This window comes from Lynx rufus, unplaced genomic scaffold (assembly GCF_022079265.1).
Source record: "Lynx rufus isolate CCGP_SWC_20201006 ecotype Redwood Valley unplaced genomic scaffold, mLynRuf1.p SCAF_17, whole genome shotgun sequence".
Classification (NCBI taxonomy): Eukaryota; Metazoa; Chordata; class Mammalia; order Carnivora; family Felidae; genus Lynx; species Lynx rufus.
The window spans coordinates 30533056-30558706 of record NW_025814831.1 but is presented as its reverse complement, the minus strand read 5'-3'; the positions used below and the strand labels follow the sequence as shown (position 1 = coordinate 30558706).

General features: G+C 46.0%; 1 protein-coding gene across 1 annotated transcript in view; it reads right to left on the bottom strand.

The window, feature by feature from the left end:
- Window positions 1-8215: 8215 nt before the first annotated feature.
- Window positions 8216-25651, bottom strand: part of DPF3 (double PHD fingers 3) — a 174552-nt gene continuing 157116 nt past the window's right edge. Inside the window, 3 exon segments of the mRNA XM_047079406.1 lie at window positions 8216-8322; window positions 8842-8923; window positions 19268-19380. Coding sequence (XP_046935362.1) covers window positions 8252-8322; window positions 8842-8923; window positions 19268-19380 — 266 coding nt within the window. The 3' untranslated portion in view covers window positions 8216-8251.

The window sequence follows — 25651 nt, the reverse complement described above, 5'->3', positions numbered from 1 at the left end:
CACACGGCACTCGGGCAGGCACCTCCTCCTAAGGGACCCCTTCACCCTTTCTACCCCAGCCCACCCGGAACTCGAGGGGTTCATATGCGGGGGCAGCCCCCACCCCAGCCACCAGAACCAGCCTCCTCCTGGCGAGGAACACGGTGGGGCATCAGGCGACTGGAAGAGGAAAAGCCATTTCTCTTGGCTTCTGGGCACAGATGCTCCATCTCTTGGCTCTCAAAAGGGAACGTTCGCAAAACCGGGCTTTAAGATCGCCCTCAGCCCAAACACATCGTGGGAGGGCGGGGGGGGGGGGGCGCAGACCTACTTGAGGACGGGCTCTTGCACCATTGCACCGTGTGACGCGGACCGGCCCGTCTCTCCTTCAGGTGTCCATTTCCTGATTGGCCCAGGGTGTCCACATCCGGCTGGGAGGGCATGTGAGCAGACTGTGTTCGCAGCCTGAGAGTCTGCTCGCGTGGAGGTGGGAGGGAAGACCCTCTCCGAGCTCAGCCCGCGGGGCCAGCAGAGCTCTCTCACTCCCAGGTCCATCCCGCATGCAGCTGAGGGGGCCAGTGGGCTCAGAGTCTGAGGCCTCTGCCTGGGTGCGGTGCGGCCAGTCTGGCCCAGATCGGATCCAAGTCAGAGGACCCACCCCACTCTGCTGCCACCAGCACGGGAGACCGGGGGGAATCCGGGTCATTCAAAGGAGGCTCGGTTCAAAAGAACCACCGGCTTTCACATGGGCAGTGGGTCAGATCCCAGAGAGCATTTCGGGTTCTCAAACGCTTCAAAACCAGTCTCACAGCCTGGCATCACGGGAGCCAGAGGTCCCAAAATTCTGCCCGTTCACAGCCGTGTGCTGGCCAGGGACCCCAAAGAGCCTTCTCAGGGCGTCTCCAGCAGAGAGGCCGAAGGCTGCGTTAGGCCAGCTCTGCGCTAAGGCCCACGCGAGGGCAGATAACGTGCCTTCGCCCAAGCCCGGGCATCCAGCTTGAAAGCGAGCTCAGTGCGGCTGCTTCGGGGAATAACGGTGAGCAGCTGAAATCCGGCTGTCACATGTGCAGAGGAAAGGGGGGATGGAACAAATGGTGTATTCCTGATGCTGTCAATTCAGACAACAGGGAGTCCAGTGAAGCACGAAGTCAGGAGCTGAGGAGCACCTGGCCAAAGGTGGGCAGAGGGGGTTTCCTGGAAACGCCTCCAACGCCGGGCCTCTCCCCGACGCCTGCCTCCCGCTGCCATGCCAGAACCGCACAGGAGGCCGAGACAGGCTGGCGGGGGTCTCCGTGGGCGTCCACCCGGTCTGAGCGTGAGGCCCTCCTCCCACCATGCCCCCCTGCTCTTTCCAGTGGGGACTGGGCAAGGCTGTCGTGAGTGTCACTGTCCAGCTCTCATCAGGCCCTGCCAATTGCACCTCCCTGCCCGCCACCCCAGGAGGCCAAGGCAGGATTTGGAGGCACAGCTCCGGTCCTCTGGCCGCTCGGCACACACCACCCCAGGTGCCTTCATCATCACGGAGGCTCAGGGTCACCTTCCAAGGGCAGCAGCCAGTACTTGGGCAGACGGACACTGGCAACTAGGCTGAGGTCGACCGTGTTCTTCCCCTCCCCCGCCCCGCCTCACCCAAACTCCCGGAAGGTGGGAACAACTGAACACTTAGCCTGCTCCTCTTCTGTGGATGAATATGCATGAACACAAGGAAAGAGACCTAGATACGCACACACCTTCCCTGATGGTACGCTACCTGGCGTGTGGTCAGAGGGCTGAGACCGAGTGTGATTTTAGAGCTGAAAAGCAGGTCGAAGCCTGGGCCAGGATGTGGTTCGTTTTTTCCCCAGCCGCTCTAGGGCTTTGTGGGCCGCCCTGCACAGAACGGGTGCCCTGCCAAGTGTCTCAGCCCGTACCAGCCTGCCTGGCAATCCCTCACGGTGGGCAACAAATGTGCACATCTTCCATCCGAGCACGAATGCCCCCTGGGCAAACGCGGCAGATAAACGACAAGCAGCCAGAATGGACATCCCTCCTCTTCCCAGCCAGAGGCACAAAGGCTCCCTGGGCATCTGACCATTTACTGCCACGGCGCGACTTCCCTGCTTTCCCAAATGGCACACTGATGGACCAGATGCGTCGGGAAGCCAGGGCTCTCTGCCTCCCTACCCCGCCTCTCCCGCCACCTGCTCTGCTACCTCCTCCGCTCCGAGATAACCGTGCTGTATTTTCATGCTCTCACTCACATATTATCTCGCAATGTGTCTTTCCTTTTTTTTCCCCCCCTTAGTACCTAATTTAGGCCTTTTCAACTACATGTTGAAAATGTGCAGGGGGTATATTTTCATCTGCTTCTTCTCGCCACCATCCCAACCTTCAGCATCTAGCTTGGCAGGAGGGCAGGGAGGGGCAAGGGCAGGAAGGGAGGAGGCAGGCCCTGCAAGAGGAGAACCAAGGTCTGGGGTGCGGTGGGGTGGGGGGGAGTAAACATGGAAGGGCAAAGTCAATAAGAACCACAATCCCAACTCCAGCCCATAAAATCTGTGCATCCCTTTGACAGGAAGCAGAAAGGAGTCCACAACCATTGCCAAACGTGTCCCCCAGAGAAGCAGAGGTGAGTGAGGGAAGAGGGAAAAGAGTCCATGGGCCAGTGACCCTCCAAGAACAAGACTCACCCCCTGCGGTGTGCAGGGGCCGGAAGCAGGGGTGGGCCCGGCCGGACCTCAGGGAAAGAGCGCCCCCTCCCCCTGTCCTTAGACAAACAGGTTCTCCCTCTTGTCCAGGAGCCACACATAGGTTCACTTTTAGTTTGTTAAGGGAGGGTGTGTGTTTTTTGTGTGTCCCTGTTTTCATCATCAATATTAATAACATTGATAGAAATAATAGAGATGCAGAGAGGCAGCCAGACAGGACGCAGTGGCATAAGTATAACGTGGGGATGTTGCTGAGGGAAAATACAGGGGCTCAAGGGCCTCCCCCGTGTCCTACAGGGACCGTTCACCCACTCTCCTCTTCCCACCGCAGCAGTGTTTATGTGCCAGACTGGGTCGGTGCCGTCCTGATGGCCACTTTGCTCGCTGCCTGGGCTAGAGGTCATTATTAGTATTTATATCTCTGCCGAAGAGGGTTCTGGCTGCCAGCCAGTCCCGGTTCCTGCCTTCCTCTGGCCTGCCCTGGGAAATGTCACCATCAGCACAAATGTTTCCTTCTCTTGGTGGGGCCAAAGAGGGGGAAACCCTGGAGTGACCCTCTTTCAAGGCACCGGAGCAAAGAAAGGGAGGCAGCCGGGAACACAGAGACTGACCGAGGGGCATTCCTGTACCCTCTGACTCCTGTTGTCCCCACCGCAGCACAGCCACCCAGGACCCTGGGGAGTCACCTCAGGTCTCAGCTGTCTGCGGGGACACACAGCCAGGGCTCGCTCGGAGCCCAGAGAGAGCCTTCCCTGGGAACCCACCGACTTCCAGATCTTTTCCCTCCCACGGGGAGCCCCCTGTTCATTCCGGGAGACCAGCTGGATGAGGCCCAGGCAAGGCCCAGACCCCTCCCCATCCCCGCTTCCTGAGGTGCTTCCTTTGGGGCGTCCTTCACAGCAGCCTGGGCTAAGGAGCATGGAGAGGGGGCCAGGCCTTCCCAGGAGCAGCTGCTGAGATGCTCAGAGGAAGCCCCCCCGGTCCGTGTGTCTAAGGGCTCCATTCGTCCTCCCACATTCAAGGCACCCGAGCTGGTGGCAGCACTCGGGCCTCCCCAGTCCACACCCTCTAGTCATTTAGCTCTGGGACTTCTAAGTGGAAATCAGGTTTCTGGTCCCCTCCTCAAGGACCCTCCCCTCCCTTCATTGTGCTTTGCCGAACCTGAAAGACCTTTGACCTTCCCCACCTCCTTCCTCTAGGCCCCCTTCCCCTCTCCCTCTCTACAGGTGACACCACTACAGGGATACGAACCCACCACAGGAGACGCCAATGCACAGCTCGATAAGGAGCCCGGTGTGGCACGTTGGGCATCTTCCCTGGGAGTGTGAGCATGACTCTGGCCCAGGGAGCCACCATTTCCTTGGGGTGTGACATAGGCACATCCTGAGGAGGGAGGGGCCTGTGGTGGGCAGCAGGGGAGGGCCTGGGTCCTCCCATTGGTAACAGGCTGAGAACCGGCCCAGGGACAGGAAAGGTGGTCCCTGGGCCTCCCTGCACCCCCCCACAAACACAGACTCAGAGAGCAAACCAGGGGCCCCTCTTCTCTGAGTCTAAAGCCTGAAGTTGCCGGCAGTCTTTCTTCAAGAGCACAGGTCTGTCTCCTAAACTTGCCCCCAATAGGAAGAGTAATAATAATCATCCCATTTTTCTTTCTTAAAATATCTGAACTTTTAAAGGGGAGGGCCGAAAGGAATCTCGTGCTGTGTTCAAAGCACAACGCCTAAAATGCACCATGAGTGTAACTCTCCAGGGTATCATGAAACCATCACTGTGAAATCCAAACCCTCCCCCAACCTTAAAACCTGTTATCTTCTCCAGCTCGGGAGGAATCTGGCCTCCCTCCTTCTCACCCACGGCTCACACGCCGTACTTCCCGCCACACGTCTGAGCTGGCCCCCCTGGGAAGCCACCGCTCCTCACCGCCTGCCTGGACTTCCCACCTGGCCCTGGAGCAATGACAGGAGGCCTTGGGATCCTGCTCCAGGTGCTCTGAGTCCGTGGGGGGGGGGGGGGCGGGGGGGGGGGAGAAGGAAATCAGGATGTAAATCTCCTAACAGAGGCCTTGTCTGGATTTCCTCATCGCCGTTGCCCACGCTGGATTTGCTGCAGGCCCAATAAGCAGTGTTTCAGAAACACAGGGTTTCAACTTCCGGCTTGGATCGTGTAGCCTCACCTCCTCTCTGGCCAGCTAGAGCCACGGTATCAGGGTGAAGTGGAGCAAAGGCACTCGGGCTGTTCCAGGGATCTGGCCGGCAGCCAAGAGCATCATTATCTCCCCTTGGTGGCCTGTATACCCAGTGACGAGATGCCACAGGGTGGGGGCCTCCATCGTGCCAGGCCCCGAGCCAGGATCTTCGCCGGCAAAACTGCTAATCCCTGCAACAGCCGGGCTGGATAGGCCACATCTCCCTACCTCCCAGATGTGGAAAATGAACCTCAGAAGGGCAAAGTCACTTGCCCAAGGTCAACCAGCTAGAAAGTAGCAGAGCTGGGCTTTAAACCAGTTTTTAAGCGAATGCCACACGGAACTGAATTACAGGCCTCTCCCGGAGTCGGCGCCCCGTTCTAGGCGACGATGATCTTGAAGAAAGGAGTACCTCAAGTATCTTCATTCTGAAATCCCCAACCCCAGGGTAAATCCCTCACCCCCACCAACAGGAGACCCACGCACGGTCCCGGTTTCCTTGTCACAGCTTCGGCCGACTGGCCCTGACCATAGGCAGCCTAGCCCCTAAAACATAAACCCATTTTGGTCAAAAGGGAGATTCTGAGAAGGCATCTAACCTTGGCTAATTCACACGAGAAGGGGGCATACAAGTCATTTCGGATCCCTCCTTGGAAAGCTCTGCTTTCCAGTGGTTATCTATATAACATTATGCCTTTTAGGTCTCCCATTGTCACTGTGGAACAGGCAGGGAAAGTATTATTATCTCTTTTTCATAGGTGAGCAAACAGGTTCAGAGACGTTAAGTGACTTGCCCAAGGCCACACAGCTACTGAGTAGCAAAGACAAAACTAAAACCCTGATCATCAACGTGTATCCCATGATTCTAGCTCGTCCTCTGGGGCTCAAAGAAAGACCAATTTGAAGTTCACCACCACTTTCTCTGTTTCAATACAGCAAGTGATAAATGTGACTCTGGAGATTCTGTCTTCTTGCAGTACCCCGGAAGTGCCATCCCACGAGCTGGCTTTGCTATCCCCACTTTCCAGATGGGGAAACTGAGATCTCCAAAGAGGACAAGGTTGGACCCAGCCTAGAGGGCATGAAACTGGGAAGGGAACCCTGGACGCTCCTAATGTCCTTTCTAGAGCTCTGAGCACTCCCCGGTCCCTCCACTGCAGGATTATAGCACCTGGCCTTGAAGATTCAATTCCTCCTCATAGCTTCCGTGGGCAGCAGGTGGGGCTGGAGGTAGAACAGGGCCACCCCATCATCTGTGTTGAGGTGGGGAACCCGTGCGCACATACTCCAAAGAGGACCTGTCAAGTAGCAGGGCCACACTTTTGGGTTTCGGACTTCCTTTTTAAACATGAAAGCCACTGCGGCATTTGGGAACATTCTGGTAACTTTTTTCTCTAAAATTAAGTCAAAGTGATTTTCAAAACCAATCGTCAGCCTTTGAGGACACCCCACTTTGGCTTTTGTGGGAGGACAGAGAGCCGGAGCAGTCGGGAGAGGACATCTGCCCCTCTGGTGTGACCCATCTGGGTAACAGATGACATGAAAACACAGCAGCTTTCGAAACCCTCCCTGGACCTCCAGCATCCAAAAACAGGTTCGCCAAACAGCAGGGGGAAGGAAGTATCTTATGAGGAAGATGCAAATCCCATCTGGACGGGACCCTTTAAACAAGATCATTATGTATACACAGAGCTCACTCGGAGACCACGGGCCCCTGCAGGAGAGTGACCCCCATCTCCTGCCACAGGTCACTCTGCCAGGCTGTCCGGGTCCACTGGCCAAGAGCAATTAGCCCGGGAGGGAGGCTCTTGCCAAGTCGCAGAGCGAACGCTTCTGCCGGGCAGAAGTGGCCCAACTAGCCCAAGTCTCCAGGGCCTTCTTCAGGAGCTGAAGGACTAAAAATAACCTCGGCCTTTGTTGTACGCAGCCGGACCACAGAGATGGGGCTGATTTCAGGGAAGCCGAGCATGCGCGAGGGTCCCACTCACCGAGACCTGCCCTTTGGGCAAATGATTTTTCCAGAAATGTGTCAGTTATTGTGTGCTGCTGCCGTTGCCACTGCTACCGAGATTCAAAGACAGCCCGATCCGCTCCAGCCCTCGGGGCTGACTTCCAACACAGATTTCTCGGAAGCTCAGCCTCCCACCTCTTTCTTCTCAAAACATTTAAAAAAAAAAAAAAAAAAAAAGCCAGAGTCCAGCATGTACCGGGGAGCTTCGGGGACAAGAGCAGCCCTCGAGCTGAGGATTCTGCATCGTTGCCACCGTGATCGTAAATAATCACATCCCCCCCCCCCCCACCCAACCCGGTTATTTGTTTAGGTGACAATCATCTCTTCCCCATCCTGAAATCTCCAGAGTCGGGTATCAGGAGACAGTGGCAAACATACACGGGGTGGAAGGAAGAAATTACTTGGGAAAAGGAATTCGTGGTGCCACATCAATACTGAAAGGTTGCTCAGAGCTGCAGTCCTTTGTGTCAATGTTTAGATTCTGGGCAGCCCGCACACACTTTCCTGGCTCTTTAGTCCCAGGGAAAGCTCCAGACCCAGGCTGGCTGGGAGGCAGAGCCTTAGCATGTCCCCTGCCATTGGCTGTGGCTTGTCTCACCTCAAGGATGCCCTTGAGAAGGTCAAGGAACTGCAAAGCCTGATCCTTTGCAAAGCCACTCCCGATGGATAACAAATACTGACGGGCTGTGGCAGGGCCTCAGAATTTTCCTCCCAATGTGTCTGCCCACTCCTCAGCACTTCTATTACCCTCCCCACCCCCCAGCCCCATCAAGAGACCACCCTGGCTGTAGACACCACTAGGTATCTGCTGGGGGTCCAGAAAACTGCTTTCTTTCTTCACAGAGACCAAGGAACAAAAAAGGATTTTCATCGTCAAGATGGCCTCCCGACTCTGAGTCTAGAAGTTTCCAGGGAGGCTTGTAATAAACAACAACTTCTCCACAGCCCTTTGTTCCTCTGCTGAGTTCACGATGAAGAGCCGAAGCAGGAGGCGGGAGGCTGTGTGAAGATTTCTTGGAACACAATAGATAGAAAACACCAAACTACACGTGAATGACTGATAGGTGGTCACAAAACAAGCTTCCCTTAAAATGGGAGCCAGTGAGAGGGCCTCAGTGCTGGGATAAATGTGAGGGGGTTCCACAGGGCCGGGCTAGGGGTGTTCTTCAAAAGTGCAAGATCCTTCTGGTAGAAACAAGGAGGGAGCGGCTGAAGTACCGGAACCTGTGTGTAGGAGGTAAGCAGACACCTCACCCTCTTGGTTCTACGTGGCCATGCCCTCTGTGACCACAGGTTTTCCTTACAGTTGGTCTGTCTGGATACATGGGAGCGGGGGCTTGATCTGGTTTGAGCTGGGCTCCGCCTCAGCCTCTCCAGCAACCTGGGGCCCTAGGCTTGGCAGCCAAAGGCTGAGGCCTTTTCTTTGAGCAGTTCCCAGCACAGGTGGCAGCTCCAGCTTCCTGCAAGAAACAAGATGGCGTTACCAGCAGCCGCTCTCGCACCCTCAAGCCCCGCCCCTTGGCCCTAACTCCCGCAAGCCCCGTTTCTCTTTTGACTTTCACAGCTCAGAGACTGAGTCCCAGGCCTGAAAATGCGCCGGAGCCTGCAGCTCGGCAGAGGGTAAGTGCCGCTCAGAAAAGTTAGGTGCTCGGAGGCGATCAGCTGAACTGCTGTAAAGCCCCTCATTCCTTGGCAGCCACCAGGTCTAGGCCAGTTCCCCGGGGAGGCTTCCTCCCCCACCACTTCTGCCACATGTCCAGGAAACGTCTCCTTGGCCCCCAAGTTGTCATTTCTGGGGGTGGAACCATGCCTCGGTGTCCTCATCTGTACAATGGCCGTGGCCGTACCTACTTCGAAGGATCGTGATCATTAAATGAGACAAGATACGGAAAGGCCTCAGCACAGGCCTGCACCATAGTGAGGGCTCAGGAAGCGGTAGGAGTAGCTGTTGGGGCTACTGTCGACCTCACCATCATTACCTTCTGGGGGCTCAGCCACCGGGGGATTTAAACAGTACATGTGATAGCCACGGTCACAGTCATCGCAGAAGAGTAGCTGGTCCTGGCGGAGTACAGAATAGGTGGAGAGGAAGAGAGAGAGCGTGAATTATTTAGGGCCAGCGTCCGGCCCCCACCTACTCCTCCAGCCGATTCTGTGCGGATCCACCTTCCTGAATGCCCCTTTCCAGGCCCCGTTTGAAGTCTTCCCTGTCCCCTGAATATGCTTTGTGTTCTGCCCATACCTGGAAACTCCTCCTCTGCCTCCCCAACTATGCAAACCCTACCCCCACTTTAGGGTTCTGCTCAAATCATACCTCCTCCAAGAAGCCTTCCTTGACTACCACCTCACATTCAAGCTTAAAGAGATTCCTTATTCTTCTGAACTCCTGTAGCCAGTAACCCTGTCTCCATAAGGCAGAAAAACACTTTACTGCATTTCTGTGTTCCCCATGGTGACTGCCTAGTGCATAGAAAGAACTTTAAGCGTTTGAAAATTTTAATTGAATTCCTCTTAACCTTACCCTTTCCATCTGTGAAATGGGCAACAACCATACTTGATGGTAACATCTATGACACCTCAGAACCTTTGCAGGATTTCATTATGCCAATATAGAGAAATGCATGTGATGTGATGCCACCTTCCAGATCCCAAATGCCTCGTCAGGGGCTGGAGGCTGGAGCCCAGGTGAGAACAGGACCCTCTAGCGCTGTGTTTAACTTCCAAAGACACAGTATACACCTTTGCTCCTGTTCCTGGACACTCTCCCAGCCCCTGACCCCTGCTCTTCTGGACCATTCCCTACACACCTCAAGTCTTCCAGCTCTTCTGTTCTACAGAGATGTCACTAATCTACATCCAATGGAAGTTCTCTCTCCCCTCTTGCATCCCCACAGTTCCCTCTGACATTTAATTGCATTTTGCCTTAGGCCACAAAGCCAGCTGTAGAGTAGACATGTACACACAATTGTTTTCTGGAAAGGTTCCTCTTGGAATGTGCCTCCTTTGTCCTCTCCTTTACAGATCGCCAGGCCCTTGAGGCAGAACCTTGTCTGAACTCATCTCCACATCTCCTTCAGAACTGGCACACAGTAGCGATGTGTTTGTGATCTGGTCCCCATTATCCAGCTTCAGCTCTGCTCTATTCTTTGGACCTGCTTGGATGCCTTATAAGACGTTTGCAAAACTAAGTTTTGTATCAAATCTCACCCTGGCACCCCTCCGTATGGAGATCCTGGAAAAAGTAGATATTGAACTTGGAAACCCCAGTGAGCAAGCAATAAGGCAGGAGATATCATGAAAGACTTTTTTTTTTTCTCTTTTAAATCATACTAACACCTTTCAGTGGTGCAATGGGAAGCGTTTGAAGAGTTAGCAACAGAGGAGTGACTGGTCACACAGGGAATTTAGAAAGATCTCACAAGCTGCTGTGTAAGAATAGATACCTGGGGGGAAGGAGGTTGGTTCTGCAGGCTGAAAGACCACTTAGGATGCACTATCACCATCCAGGTGAGAGGTGAACTCTGAACTAGGGTTGTGGCATGGGGAAAAGGTAAGGGTCCTGTTCCCATTTGAAAGTTATTGATTAGGGGCGCCTGGGTGGCGCAGTCGGTTGAGCGTCCGACTTCAGCCAGGTCACGATCTCACGGTCCGTGAGTTCGAGCCCCGCGTCAGGCTCTGGGCTGATGGCTCGGAGCCTGGAGCCTGTTTCCGATTCTGTGTCTCCCTCTCTCTCTGCCCCTCCCCCGTTCATGCTCTGTCTCTCTCTGTCCCAAAATAAATAAACGTTGGAAAAAAAAAATTAAAAAAAAAAAAAGAAAGTTATTGATTAGATGTAGAAAACGATAAAGAAGAAATCAAGAACATTACTGGGTCGTGGCTTGGTCGGCAAGCCAGATGATACAACCACCCATTGAGACATGGGCAGAAGAGTAGAGACGTGGGACATAGAAGGCAACCTCAGCCAGAGATATGTTATATACGTCCACAGATCATGCAGTGGAGATGCCCTGGAGGCAGCTGGACAGCAGGAAAGATGCCCGATCATGAGATATGGACTTGGGAGACATTGGTGATTAAGATGACAATGGAGGTCCTAAGAGAGGAAGCCCGTGATATGTGACAGATGTCCTTGAACTTGAACTCACGGAGGGATGTCCATTAATTTCTTGAAATTATATGAACAAATTTGAAATTATACGCACAAATGTACATTTTTCGGAGAAAAGAGTAAGTCCATAGCTGTCACTGAATTTTCTGAAATATCAAGGACTCAAAAAAGGTTACTGAGATAAAGGCCAAAAACAGACCCTTGGGAATACCAACTTTAAGGGACAAGCCGAGAAAAAAGAGACTAAGGCAGCAGTCAGAGAGTTAGGATGAAAACCAGGATGGCGTGGTTTACTCCAAAAAATGTACACCATTATTTTGGAGCTGAAGTAAGCTATATGACAATATGATTTAGGAATAATACAAGGAGGAACAAGTTAGGATGGGGACAGAAAATAGGGAGAGACTTGTCAGAAACAGTATTACTAAAGTCTTTAAGACACATGACTCCTACTATAGCGCTGACACAAGAAATACAAGAAGGTAGAATACAGTGGATTAGACTTTCCCAAAGGGAAACCAGGTGTCTCTAGATTTAAATACATTTTTCATGGGTTGATTATTGTCTAGTACCACATTCTCTTCTTTTCCATGTGCTTTTCAGGATAACTGCTTGTCAGGTCCACCCAGATCGGCCAGCTCATGGTAACCCCCATGAAAAACATAATTTAAGAACCTCTTACTCCCAAGTACCAGAGAACCAGTTCCAGTACAATGGCTATAGTTCCAGTAGAATGGGAAACCTAGTCTGGAATGTGCATGGCAAATCCCTGACTATGTGAGAGGTACCCTACTGCCCAAGCAGCCTCACCCTTGATTCCTCTCCTACAGTCAATGAGAAACCTCTGTATTAACACTGTTGGTAAAGCCAAAGACCAGAACTAACCCAAATGTCTATCAACAAGAGACTGTTTGAATTAACTAATGAAGAACTATGCAGCTGTAGGAAGAAATGAAGATTATGTCTAAATACTGTGGTGGAGTAATCTCAAAGATATCCAGTAAAAAAGCAAGGTGAGGAAAACAGGTGTGTTTGTTACTATTTTCCAAGAAAATGCATTTTTTTTCTGGATTCATTATGCGTATGGGTTCATACACATGAATTCTTACAACTTCATACATATATACATATAATGTTATATTTAAGTAGAAAGGAAAGATAAGCCATAATTTTTTTAAACGGCCACCTATGAGCAGAGTGAGGGAATAGTGTGAAAGAGTAGGAATAGCAGACAGATTTTCTTGAATATCCTGTTTGTTTTAATAGACTCGATTCTGGAACCAGTAAATATTTTGCATAGTCACAAGACAAAATTCACACTGTAATTTCTCTAAAAATAAAAGAAAAATGAAACAAGTGAATCTAATTATGTATGAGTTGATGGCATAACCACACAGAAAGTAACTATTTCAAGTGACTCTAAATCAAGTAGTTTGACTGTACATCCTTAGTCATCATCTTAGTCTTAAACAAAAATAAGTGTGTGTGTATGTGTATATATAAAAATATATTTCCTTTCAGCAATCATATTTTTGGTGGTAATGGTGGAATTAATATTCTGAAACTTGTACGTATCAAGTGAATGATTATGTTGTTATTGAGAAGAATTTTGACATGCTTGAAAGAAAATACAGATGTAAGATCAATGAAGTTAAGTAAAAACCCTATAGTTATTCCTGAGTATGAATTAGAAGTATCCGTATAAATTCAAGTATCCATACAAATTCAGCATTTTGTCTTTAAAACAAACAAAAACATATTTTCTAGCTGTATCCATTTAAAATGCCCCAAAACAGTGACTAATGAGGTAAAAATTAGCACCCCTAGTACCCCTATTATGTTCTCTAAAGATCATTGCCCACTGAAATGAACCAGAGGTCCTTGAAGAAATGGCTGGTTCCAGGTCGAGGGCATGAAATGTATAAATAACTTCACATATTGGAAAGCAAGGAAACCATCAAATACTATTGGGGTCATGTCTAAAGGACTCAAGATCCAACCTGATTACATTCTCGCTGGTCAAATATAGGACAATTTTAACTGTAATGGATTGAAACAAATGAGATATATTTAAATCCTTGGGTTCATAAAGATACTATTTATAAAAAAAAAACAACCCTTGTCACCTTTGGAAGAAGCTAGGGAAACATCCCTTTATTTTTTGGTTTATTATCTTGATATAATTTTAGTCATAGAGAAAGTTGCAGAACGGTACAGAGAGTTTCTGTACCCACTTTACTCAGCTTCCCTTAGTGTTGACATCTTACATTATGATAGGATGATCATGAAAAGCAGGATATTACCATTGACATAATTACTATTGACTAATCTGCAAGCCTCATTTGAAATTTTCACCAGTTTTCCCACTTCTGTCTCTTTTCCCAACATCCAATCCAGGATCTCACATTGTATTTAGTTGTCATGTATTCTTAGTGTCCTTGAATCTGTGACAGCTTCTCAGTTTGTCTTTCACGACCTTGATACTTTTGAAGAATCTAGGCCAGTGATTTTGTAGAATGTCACTCAATTTGAGTTTGTCTGATCTTTTTTCATGAGAAGATTGAGGGTGTGCACTTTGGGCAAGAATACTACAAAAGAGATGTGGTGCCCTTCTTAGTGCATCATATCAGGGCATTAATACCAATATGTCTTATTACGAGTAATGTTATTCTGATCAAATAGTTTAGGCAGTGTCTGCCAGTTTTTACTATAAAATTATAATTTTTCCGTTTGGATTGTATTAGTAAGTAATCTGGTTGGGGAGATACTTTGAGATTATGCAAATAATCTCACCAATTGGCACCAATTGATTGTTCTTGCTTACAACAACCCAAAACAGTGATGTTCGCCTATTGGTGATTTCCCTCTTCCCTCTACACTTATTAATTGGAATTCTACGCTGAGAAAGAGTTTAATTCTTCCCTATTTATTCAAATTTTTAAAGAGCAGTATGGATTTTGTTCTTCGGATTTTAATGCAACACAATCCTTATTGACTTTGTTGCTCAAATTATCCCAGATTTGCCGTTAGGAGTTCCTTCAAGTTAGTTCCTGTGTCCTTTAGGCATGCTTTATCAATTTTTGAGCACTTCCCTACTTTCTAGTACCATAGGATGCTCCAGACTTCTCTCGTATCTCCAGCCCTAGGATCAGCCATTTGTCCAAGGGTTCCTAATTCCTTTTACTGGAGAATGGTATTTAGAAACCAGTATCTGGGTACCATGGATCCTCATCGCTTCTGCGTTGTCATTGCTTCTAGGCTCTCCCAGAGAATAGAATTAGGAAGTAAATGTATGTGTAGGTACACGTGCGCACACCTGTATTTATTTCTGTATCTATCTATTACATATAGATATACATGTATACATGTAGAGAACTATACACACACACACATACACACACATCTTATATAAAATATATAAGCATATAGATACACAATATGTTATATGAAAAATCACAAATTTATCCTAACACCCCTATTCTACCCCCAACACCACAGGATTCAGTCTAGCCTTCCCTCTTTATTTGACTGTTCTTTCTGTGACATGGAGAAAACTGGCTCTCATTACCACAATATATACTTATTGGTTCGGACCTGTACATACATAAGGTAGTTTCAGAATGACTAACTTATATGCCTGTAAGAAACAAATTTACTAACTAGGGTATGATATTTATATAGTCTTTCTACCTTTAGCCTTAAAACACATAGTCATGTACTGCTTTCTCAAGTTACTAAAGTGAGTTCTTTCCTTCCCCACCCTTCAGGATGGTTATGCTATCTATTTACATTAGGTTCATTTGCTACTGTTCATGTTCCAGCTTCAGTGCCCACCCCCCCCCCCCCAACATCCTGGTTGATTTTAGTATTTTCCTGTAATAGGGTATGTACAACATTACCTTGGTCCTAAGTGTCAGCACTATACAAAAAGGCGTTCTCAGAGAAGTGCTATCCAACCCCTATTTCCCTCTTCTTTCTGCCCCATCCCCTCCCACTGCTGTAGGTAACCAGTCTCTTTAGTTTCTTGTTTATCCTTCCTGTATTTCTTTTATACAAGCAAACAGATATATATTTTTTCCTATGCCTTTCTTATAAGAATGGCAGCATACTATAGATACACATATTGTGTTGACGTCGATTTTTTCATTTAATGATACTAAACGTAGAAATTCCATATCAATTTATAAAAATCTGCCTCATTTTTCTTTATAGCTGCAAGTATTCCAGTGATGGCTATGCCATCATTTATTCAATCATCCTTCTGCATGTGAACATTTAGGTCATTTCCAATATTTTATCACTATAAAAAACGCACCCATGAATAACCTTACGCACATGTATTTTCATAGTGTTATAAGTATACCTTCATGGTAGATTCCTAAAGATGAGATTGCTGGGTCAAAAGGTAAGTGCGTAGTGGTTGTGTTAGGCAGGCATTGCTAAATGTCCCTACAAAAGAGTGGTGCCACTTTGTACTCCCACTGACAATGTATGAGGGTGCCAATTTCCCCACAGCTTCATCAACAGAATGTATTCTCAGACTCTTTCTTCCCAGTTTGACAGGTAAGAAATAGTATCCCAGTCTTTTTTTCATTTGAATTTTTTAAATTATGAGTGTGTTCAGACATTTTTTTTTTTCAAATGTTTCAGGTCCATTTTTACGTCTTTTGTGACTCTTCTTTCATGTTTTTACCCATTGTCTTTGTTTTTAATTTATTTATTTAAATTCGAGTTTAACATACAGTGTAGTATTGGTTTCAGGAGTAGAACTTAGTGATTCATCACTGACATGGAACACCCAGTGGTCATCCTAACAAGTGCCCTCCTTAATGCCCATCACCCATCTAGCCCACCCCCTCCACCTCCCATTTTCTATCAGGTCTCTGGTCCCTTGTCCCTCAAATGTTAAGAGTTCTTTATATGTTAGGGGTATTAGCTCTTTATTTGTGGCATATGCTGCAAATATATCCTCCCAGTTTGTTAGCTGTCTTTTTACTTTATCATGGTTTTTTACTATGCAATTTTTTTTAATGTTTATTCATTTTGAGAGAGACAGAGAGAGACAAAGGGATTTAGAACAGGAGCAGCGGAGAGGCAGAGATTGGAAGAAAGAGAATTCCAGGCAGGCTCTGCACTGTCAGCACAGAGCCTGACGCAGGGCTCAAACGCACGAACAGTTAGATTATGACCTGAGCCAAAATCAAGAGTCAGACGCCTAACCGACTGAGCCACCCAGGCAACCCTACTATGCAAGTTTTTCTGTAGCCAAATCTGTCAGTGTTTTCTTTTATTGCTTCTTAATTCTGAGTCACAGAAAAATCTTTCCTGATATTTAGACTAAAGAGGAATTCACCCATGTTTTCTTCTAATACTAACGTGGTTTTATTTTTTATATTTAGATCCCCAGTCCATTTACAGACTATTCTTATATATTATGTGAGATATGGACTTAATTTTATCTTTTACAAAATGATTACCCTATTGTGTCAGCACCATTCATGAAAATGTAATTAGAGGCAACCTTTATCCTAATACCAAAGGTCCATAGATAGCTGGGTCAATCTATGGGTTTCTTTTCTATTCCATTAGTCTATTTGTCTATATTGTTTTAACTAGAGGCTTTATAGTAAATAAATAATAACTGATAGGGCTAGTCTCCACTCATAATTTGTTGTTTTCAGTGTTTTCTTGACTATTCTTGCATATTTATTTTTCCACATGAACTTTAGCATCAATTTGTCTAATTCCATAGAAGAGCTTGTTTGGTATTTTTATTGGGTTTGAATTAAATTTGTAAACTCAGGAAGAACTGACATCTTTCTAATGTTGAATCATTCTATCCAAGATCGCAAAAATGTCTTTCCATTTGCTCAAGTCTACTTCTGGGCTTTTTCAAAAGGGTTTCAAACCTGTTTTTGTTTTTTCAAAAAAACCTTTCTTTTTCCCTTTATATGGGATTTACACATTATCATTAAGCTTATTTCTAAGTATTTCTTCTTTGTTGCTATTGTAAATGGGATTGCTGTACTATTGTATCCTAACTGGCTGTTATTTGTGCACGTGAAGGCTATTAATTTTTGTGTGGTAATTTTATCAGCAGATAACATCCTGCTACCTTTAATGTTTGAGGTAACTTTATCCTTGCTTCTCTAGGGTTTTCCAGATATACTATTCTAGTTTGTGAATTGGAGTTTTGCTACTGTGTTACCATTCTTATACCAGTAGTTGATTTCTCTTGTCTAATCACATTAGTTAATATCTCTAGAATGATGGCAAATAGTCATGGAAATAGTGGGCATCCTTACTTGGTTCCTGATCTTAGTAGAAATGCCTCTAGTGTTTCCCCATTAAATAAAATAATGGATTTAGTTCTAAGGTATAACAAGTTTATCATATTAAGAAATATCCCACAGGGGCGCCTGGGTGGCTCAGTCGGTTAAGCATCCGACTTCAGCTCAGGTCACTATCTCGCGGTCCGCGAGTTCGAGCCCCGCGTCGGGCTCTGGGCTGATGGCTCAGAACCTGGAGCCTGCTTCCGATTCTGTGTCTCCCTCTCTCTCTGCCCCTCCCCTGTTCATGCTCTGTCTCTCTCTGTTTCAAAAATAAATAAACGTTAAAAAAAATTTTAAAAAAATATCCCACAATTCCTGATTTGTTGAGTGTTTTTTTTTTTTAAGTCACGAATAGGTGTTGAAACTACCTTGTGATTTTGAAAACTGATAAATAAAGGGAAAGAACCAAGCATTTATCCTACCTTTTCTATATAATCTAAACTTGAGAGTAACCAAATATAAGTTTGGAAAAGTTTCTCTTTGCAGTAATTCTACTCCAGCTAGTAAACAAAGAAGAAATTATAAAATAAGAATATCACTATTTTGCAACCTCTAATGACACAGTCAGTCTAGGGGCACCTGAGTGGCTCAGTGGTTGGGTGTCTGACTCTTGATTTTGGCTCAGGTCATGGTCTCACGGTTCATGGGTTCAAGCCCCATGTCAGGCTCTGCGCTGACAGTGTAGAGCCTGCTTCGGATTCCCTCTCTCCCTCTCTCTCTGCCCCTTCCCCGCTTGTGCTTATTCACTCCACTATCTCTCTCAAAAATAATAAACATTTAAAAAATAATCAATCAAGTTGAAGATCATCAATAGCTTCCACATTCACAAAAAGAAATATACCAGGCATTAAATACTTCCTGATAAAAGAATACACACTACTTATGAAGTAGTCTTGAGATATATATGTGTGTGTGTGTATGAGTATATATATATATATATATATATATATATATATATATATAATCAATTCCCATATATACTATATTATAATATATATTTTTTAATATAAGAGCCTGAATTTGATGAGGATTCTAGTTCTAAGCACCAATATACAAGAGATATAAGAGACAGAGGGAAATGTCAAACACCAGTATAGGGATGTAGTCAGTAAAAATACAGTCCTGGGAAACTCGGCTCAACAAATTAACTGATTTCTTAAACAAAAATTCAAGGAGGGAAAAAAGAGAGCAAAATGGAGGGGAAACATACATGTTAAAAGAAACTTTAAAGACATATCAACTAATGGCAATGTATGAGCCTTATCTGGATCCCAATTCAAATAAACGAGCTACAATAAAAAAACATTTAAGACAGTTTAAGGCAAGGCAACACTGAAGACAATTGCGGCAATAGGAATGTTAACTGGATGTTTGGTTATATTAAGGAATTATTGATTCTTTTTTAGTTATGTCAACATTTTTGTCACTCTTGTTAAAAAGTAAGTCCTTATCTTTTGGGGAAACATGAAATATTTACAGGTAAAGTGATATTATGACCGGGATTATGTGGGAGGATGTGGGAGGATATTGATCATAGTTGAAGCTGGTGGTAGGGTCTATCAGTTTCATTATTTTCTGTACCTTTGTATAAGTTTGAAATCGTCTATAACAAAAAGTGTGTTTTTTTTAAATTCTGCATTTATTAGAGTTAACGTTTAGACCCAATGAGATCACGTACTCTGGAACATGGCGTAAATGGTCAGGCACATCCCAACCATAAGCAGTGGGCACCACTGTCTGTCACTGAACCCTCAAGGGAAAGTGGCAGTGAGGTAGCCTCTGGCTGTCACCTCCTACACCTCCCTCCACAGGCACAGAGAGCACCCAAGGTCCCTGTTGGGCAAGGAGGGGTTCTGACATTTTCCCCAGGAGCCCAGTGACAAGATTCCTTCCTTCTTTTCCACCCCTCTAAGGATTCCCAGACCCTTGGATTTCTCCCTCCTGCAAGGGAAGTCCCAAACTCACATCATTCTCCGAGGTCCCACAAAGGATGCAGGATTTGCACTCTATGCACTGCCACTTGTAGGTCTTGACGGCCTCAGTCATGTTCAGGGTGAACTGCAGGCAGGTTGGGTGACCTGCAAGAAGCAGAAATGGCAGCATAAGGGCCACAGGATCTGACCTGTCACCCCTCAACATCACTTTAACCAAAAACACATTTATGCCCAACTTAGAGGAAGGGCAGGTAGCACAGGCTGGGGAAAAACTGGGCCCCTACCCACACCCCTCACAGCCACCTGCAGTTACATCAGATCAAGGCCCAAGAGAGATATTGGCATTAACCCTGTTACCGGGGAAAGATGCCATCCACGTCCTCTTGCCCTAAGAGTCGCGTCCCCTTGAAGGTGTAACCGGTCGATGAGGACAGAAAGTGGCGATCGGAGAGGAAGAAAAGGGAAATTGTGGAGTGTACTGTACAAGGCAGCACCATGAAAGTCACCAGCATTTCGACCCAAACCTCAGCATCAACCGTGACAGGAGCAACACATAAGAGCTGTTTGGAGCTAGGCCTTCCAACCTGCACAGTTGTCCACATTCACACTGCCTCCAGGCACAGGGAGGAGGTCAGAAGGAGCGTGTGAGCTTTCCCAGGGCAGAGTTCAGGGGCTCTGTGAAATAGCACTGCACTGCTATGTAAAGAATCCATGCCCACACCCAGGACACTAGTAGAAGTTCACGCCCTGCACGGTAACAGGAACCATGGAGGAGAGCGGCCTGGCAGGCAGGGCAAAAAAGTGTACCATAGCATCACAATGACCAGGTCTATCCACTGGTCCTTACTCTTCTCCATCCCAAGTATCATGTTAGCCAAACCATTAGCAAATCAGGGGCGGACACTAATTGGGGATGGACATTAAGCTGTGACCTAAGAGCGCACAGTCCCAGTGGCCCATCATCCAAGGCTTGGCATGAAGGGCTGGATTCTCTTTGCAGCCATGGCACACCCAAAAGAGAGATGCCAGCCCTGAGAGAGCAGCTATGAGCCATAGAATGTGAAGACTCTTGGCCTTCTATTTGGCAGGGAAGAGAAACTTGGGTGATGTTCCCAGGTTTTGCAGGAATCTGCCCACAGCACCCAAGGCAATGTCCATGACTGACTCTGTCACAAAAGAACTGGGAGCTCTGCTGGGGGTTCACCCTTTTCCAGAGCCCCCAGCTCCACCAAACCCACCACATAGTGTATTGCATTGCTTCTTGCTTGTAAGGGAACGTGTTCTCCCAAAGAAGAATACTAAAGAGAGGGGACACCAGTCAGAGCCAGTCCTACCAACCTAGTACCCTCCACAGATAGTCAGGACCCCACATGGTAGCACCACCCCTTGGCAAAGCCACATCCCAGCAGGAGGTCCCCATTTCCTCCCTTCCAAATATTCAGAGGGCTGGTTACATTGTGGTCATTCGGGAACATGCTGTCTATTCAGTCAACATAAGGATCCTTCAAATATGAGCATCCACAAATATAAATCTCACGGAGTCCTCTCTGAGAGAATAAGAGTGGGGATGGAAATGACTCATCAGTGCGGAGCACGGGGGACACTTAGCAAGGAACACACAGAAGCATCGAGAGAGGGCAGATCTAAAAGCTTTTCAAGGACTCACCAGGTGCCATCCAACTTAGAAGTTCCCACAGCTCTGAATTAATAAGGCTCTCAAAGTGCCACCATGGCAATGACCCAGAGAGAAACAAGCCCAGATGAATATCCAGCTGATATTCTTGAAAACATCTCAAAGATCTGTCTAAGAACGACACAGGGTTGTTCTCAATTCCAATCTCCCAGAAAGAATACTGGGGTGGGAATGAGAGAGAAAACACAGCTTGAGGTTCTGAGTGGTATGGGCTGTGGATGTCCAGGTTCTCAGACAGGGCACCCCTGGGTAGGTTGAAGATGAGTCCACGGAGCAGATACCCATATATGCAAGTCGATTTTGCCCAGTTCTGTGGCTTCATCCCAGCCACAACCAGCTGTCTTGAGATAATTGTTCATTAACTTAACAGGCATTCCCTGAGCACCTGCTAGGCCACTCATTGCATTAGACAAAAAAAGATACAGTGGTGAGCAAGGCACCCCAAACCCCTCTAATGCAGCCAGAGAGAACTCAAATTAATAAGCTACATGCACACTTACCGTTGTGTGATAGGTTCCATGAAGGAAAATCATAATGAAACAAACCACAGTAGAACCTCACCTAGTCAGAGATGTCAAGGAAACCATCCAAGCAAGATCTTTAAGCTGATACCTGACAGATAAAGAGGACTTAGCTGGTTTGGAGGAGGGAGGGTGAGAGGCAGCTAGAGGGGTACCTGGAGCCAGATTACACAGGGACCTAGAGCCCTTATTTAAGGATTCGGGGCTTGAAAATCATTAAAGGGTTTTAAGCAAGGCGTTGACTGGATCACACTGTGTTTTAAAGGAGCATTCTTTAGCATGAGAGACCTTTGGGGTGATGAAGCAGTCTGTACCTTGATGGTGGTGGCGATTACATATGTGGAAGATTGCATAGAGCCGTACATATACACACATGAGTACTCATGCATGTGTATGCCTGTAAAACCAGTAAAATGTGAATAATTGCATCGATGTCAGTTGCCTGGCTTTGAGAGTGTACTATAGTTATGTAAGCCGGTACCATGGGGAGAAACAGAGCAAAGGGTGCACGGGACCTCTGTGTAATATATTTTTGTAACTTTCTAAGAAGCTATCATCATTTCAAAATAGAAAGTTGAAAGGATATTTTTAAATAAGGAAAGCACAAATAAAGATTCAAATCATCAAAAAGGAAGGTAGGAAGGAAGAAGCTGCTGTCTAAGAAAAGAATGTGTTGGGGAACAGGGGGAAAGGGAGGTACAAGAATTGCTGCCAGGAAGCCAGTCAGAAGCTACTGGGAGAGAGACAAGGATGGTTAAGCTAAGGTGGAGATTTCAGAGTATTAAAGAAATCACTGATAGGACTCAACAACTGTTTGAATGTTGGGAGTGTGGGGAGAAAGAGATGATGAGAATATTCTCAAGGTTCTGGATCTAAGAACCTGGGTGGGTTATGCAATAGCTTTACTCAGACGAGAAAGACTATAATAAGCATAGAAGGACTTGATGCAGAGCAGGGAGAGAGGTCTTCCCTCTGTCTGGGGCATGTTGAACTTGGGAAGTTTGGGAGACTTCTGGTAGAAATGTCAAGTGGAGAGTCAAATATATGGATTTATAACTCAAGAGAGAAACATGGACTAGACATATAAATTTAGGAGCCATTGCTAAACAGGTGGTCATCGAAACAATGAGAATTAATGAAGTCATCGAAGAGAAGGGCAAAGGGAAGAGAAAGGATGAGGAGAGAACAGAAGGGAGAGAAAAAGGTCTAGGACTGCACATACAGAACTCAACTATTTAACAATGAAAAGAAAGAACCAAGAGAGGAGACTGGGAAGGATGGCCAGGGAGGTAGATACAAACTATGCAAGCATGGGGTCAGAGCAGACAAAAGAAGAGATTTCAAGGAGAAAGGGTGGTCAGTTGTGTTGACTTCCACAGGTTCTTGAGTTTATCATTGCTTAATAAAGACCCAGAGTGAGGGAGTGTTGACAGATCAGAGCAAAAGCTGCCCTACTAATAGTAACACTCCAGGAGTGTCATCTTCCCTAGGAAGGAAGGTCAGCACATTCCAGAACATGACATGGAATTCAGTAGCCAAATGTGCATGTGGGGCTGCCTCTGTGGGTAGGGATGGAGGGTGGCATGTGTTGTTTGTGCCAACAACATTCCACAAATATTTATTAAGAGCTAATTCTATATTCAAGTTCTCTTAGACCACTGTGCCAAGCTCTGAAGACATTTTCTGGAATAGCTTTGGACCAGTGAACAGTAGCAAGTAGTTTCTGGAAACTCCTGTTGGAAGTCTCTGAAAATATCCTATGGGCTTTTTCTGTGTTTCTGTCTTGAGAAAGTCATCAGGGTCCCCAAAGGGAACAAAGCTCACACAGCCTACCCCCGACTCCTAACACCCCCAGTAAAATGCAGAAGTAGGATTAGCCTCAGCACTAGCTACAGAGCTCTGTCAGCTCAAAATTCAAGGCATCACTGAAGATCAAGAGGAAAGTATAGAATGCAACGTCTTAGCTGGGGAGGGTGAGGCAAAAGAAGTTAAGTCACACAAGCAGCCATTAGCAGGTGCAAAAATTATGTCTAAAACTAAATCCTCTGTGTTGTCACGACAAGTTGACTGCCTGTTGCCTGTCTCTAATAACTGGAAAAGTCATTTGCTAGATAAAACTGTAAGAATACAAATTCTTATCTACCATAGAAATGACTGAAATAATGCATACTGTTGGACAAAGGAAAAAGTTTCTAAGGAAAATGCTAGTAACCCATTCCTGAGTTTGAGTCCGAAAACTCCTCATTTTTGCCCAGAACTACCTTCTAAAATCCTTGGAAGTAAGACAGTAGATATAGTCTTCCAATTCAAGGGTAGAAAAAAGAGACACATTGGTGTAAAAAAAATTTTTACTTATAGTCACTTGCTACTTAAAGATGCCCATTTCAACTCTTTTGTAAAGTTAACTATCATTCTGTAAGGCATTTGCTTGGAAATTTAGTTTTTCTTATCTCCAGCCTCCTTAAAGCAAGGAATACCTGTATTGCTATTTAAATAGCCCTATGGAGTGAAGGGGAAACAACCCTTCCCAGGTCTCTGTGGGCGAGATGAATCAACAGGACATTTATAAGATTCCAATTACCAAAATGAATTTAGAAAGTGCTGCAGTGTGAATGACTCATCCCAGCCAGATCATTAGAAACCAAGTCCTTCCTGAGTGTTCCACCAAATTTCTTCCATCGGGAGGGCTCAGTAAATCTTCTGCCTGCTTATTTAGTTGGTCCTATAGTGACTTGGTGTGAAGATGCATTCCTAATCCAGCTCTAACTCCTTCCAAAATTGACCTCCATCCTCTGTAAAAGTTGAAAAAAATTTAACACATGGTCACCACGTGCTAGAAACCTAACTTCTGAACAGTGTTTTCAGACAATAGGAATTTGGCTCCAGGGTGCTATTGCAGAAGGTAGCAAGAAAAGGGAAACCAGTAGGATTTAAGAAGCTTCTAAGAAAAGAAGAGACTAAGAGAGTGAATGAGACTAAGGTGAATGCACTATAACCTACCGAGCTCAGTAAAAAAAAGAGAGGGCTGGCATCTGAAAGCAGTGACAACTCCCTCGCCACTTGAAGAACACAGCTCATGACTTCTCAGAACCCCTGGACTAGCTACGGAGAATGTTCCGGGGACAGCAAACGGGATTTCATGGTATTTGAGCGAGAAGGCACACAGATAAATATCCAGGCAAAAACCAGTTTCACACTCACATCTCTTCCTACACATGCTCATATACAACTGCCCACACACATGGGTATTTCCAACCTTTCAGAGACGAAAATATCTAAGTATACCTTGTTGATTAAGCTCACATTACGATTGTGACTTAGAAGTTACCAGAAGTCATTAACCAGTCAATATCACTCTACAGATATGCAGCACAGTGAGAAAAACACAGTTCATTTTCAACAAACCCTGGGCAAAGCTGGACAGAGTGCTGTGACACATATCTCTTATATTATGACCCTTATCAAGAGAGTTTTTTACTTCATCATCACCAATATTGAATTTGGACTAGGCTAAGCCACATTGCTGATTAAATGACAGCTCCAGAAAAAAAAAAAACCCACAGCATTATCTTGCTAGCTATGTGCTAAAAATATAAATAAAACAGATACAAATAACTGTGGAACTAGCATAGTCTATTATTTATTCATTGTGAAATTATAAACACCTAATTATATTTTATTTCCTTATTTATCAGTGTTGATCTCTTAAAAACCAATTTCCCAGGAAAGAAAAACCTAAATATCCATGATTTCCAGGCAAGTAAGTGCAAGCCTCAAATTGCACTCGTTGGTCTGATGCTTAGTTTATAGAAATTACATTGTATAAAATATGTAGGATCAATTCCAGTCTGAAATAGCACCAAAATCAAGTCTCCATGGGCATTCATTAAAAAATAATTTGGCTCAAATTTCTAACAGTTTCCTATATTCATACACACATAAAGTTTCTAATATTTACATATTGCAAAAATATGTAAGAAGCTTTAGCTGAAGAATTATGCAAAGTGCAGTCAAATTGGAATCATCCATGCTAAAGAGTAATTTGAGGAGAAAAAAATATTACTAGCTCACTCTGGGAAGCCTCTCATTCAATCAGATCCATTCATTCTCACTTATTCTCTCTCCCTCACTCCTCTCTGTCTCTCTCTGTCTCTGTCTCTGTCTCCCCCTCCCTCTATTTCTCTCGCTCTCTCCTTTCCAC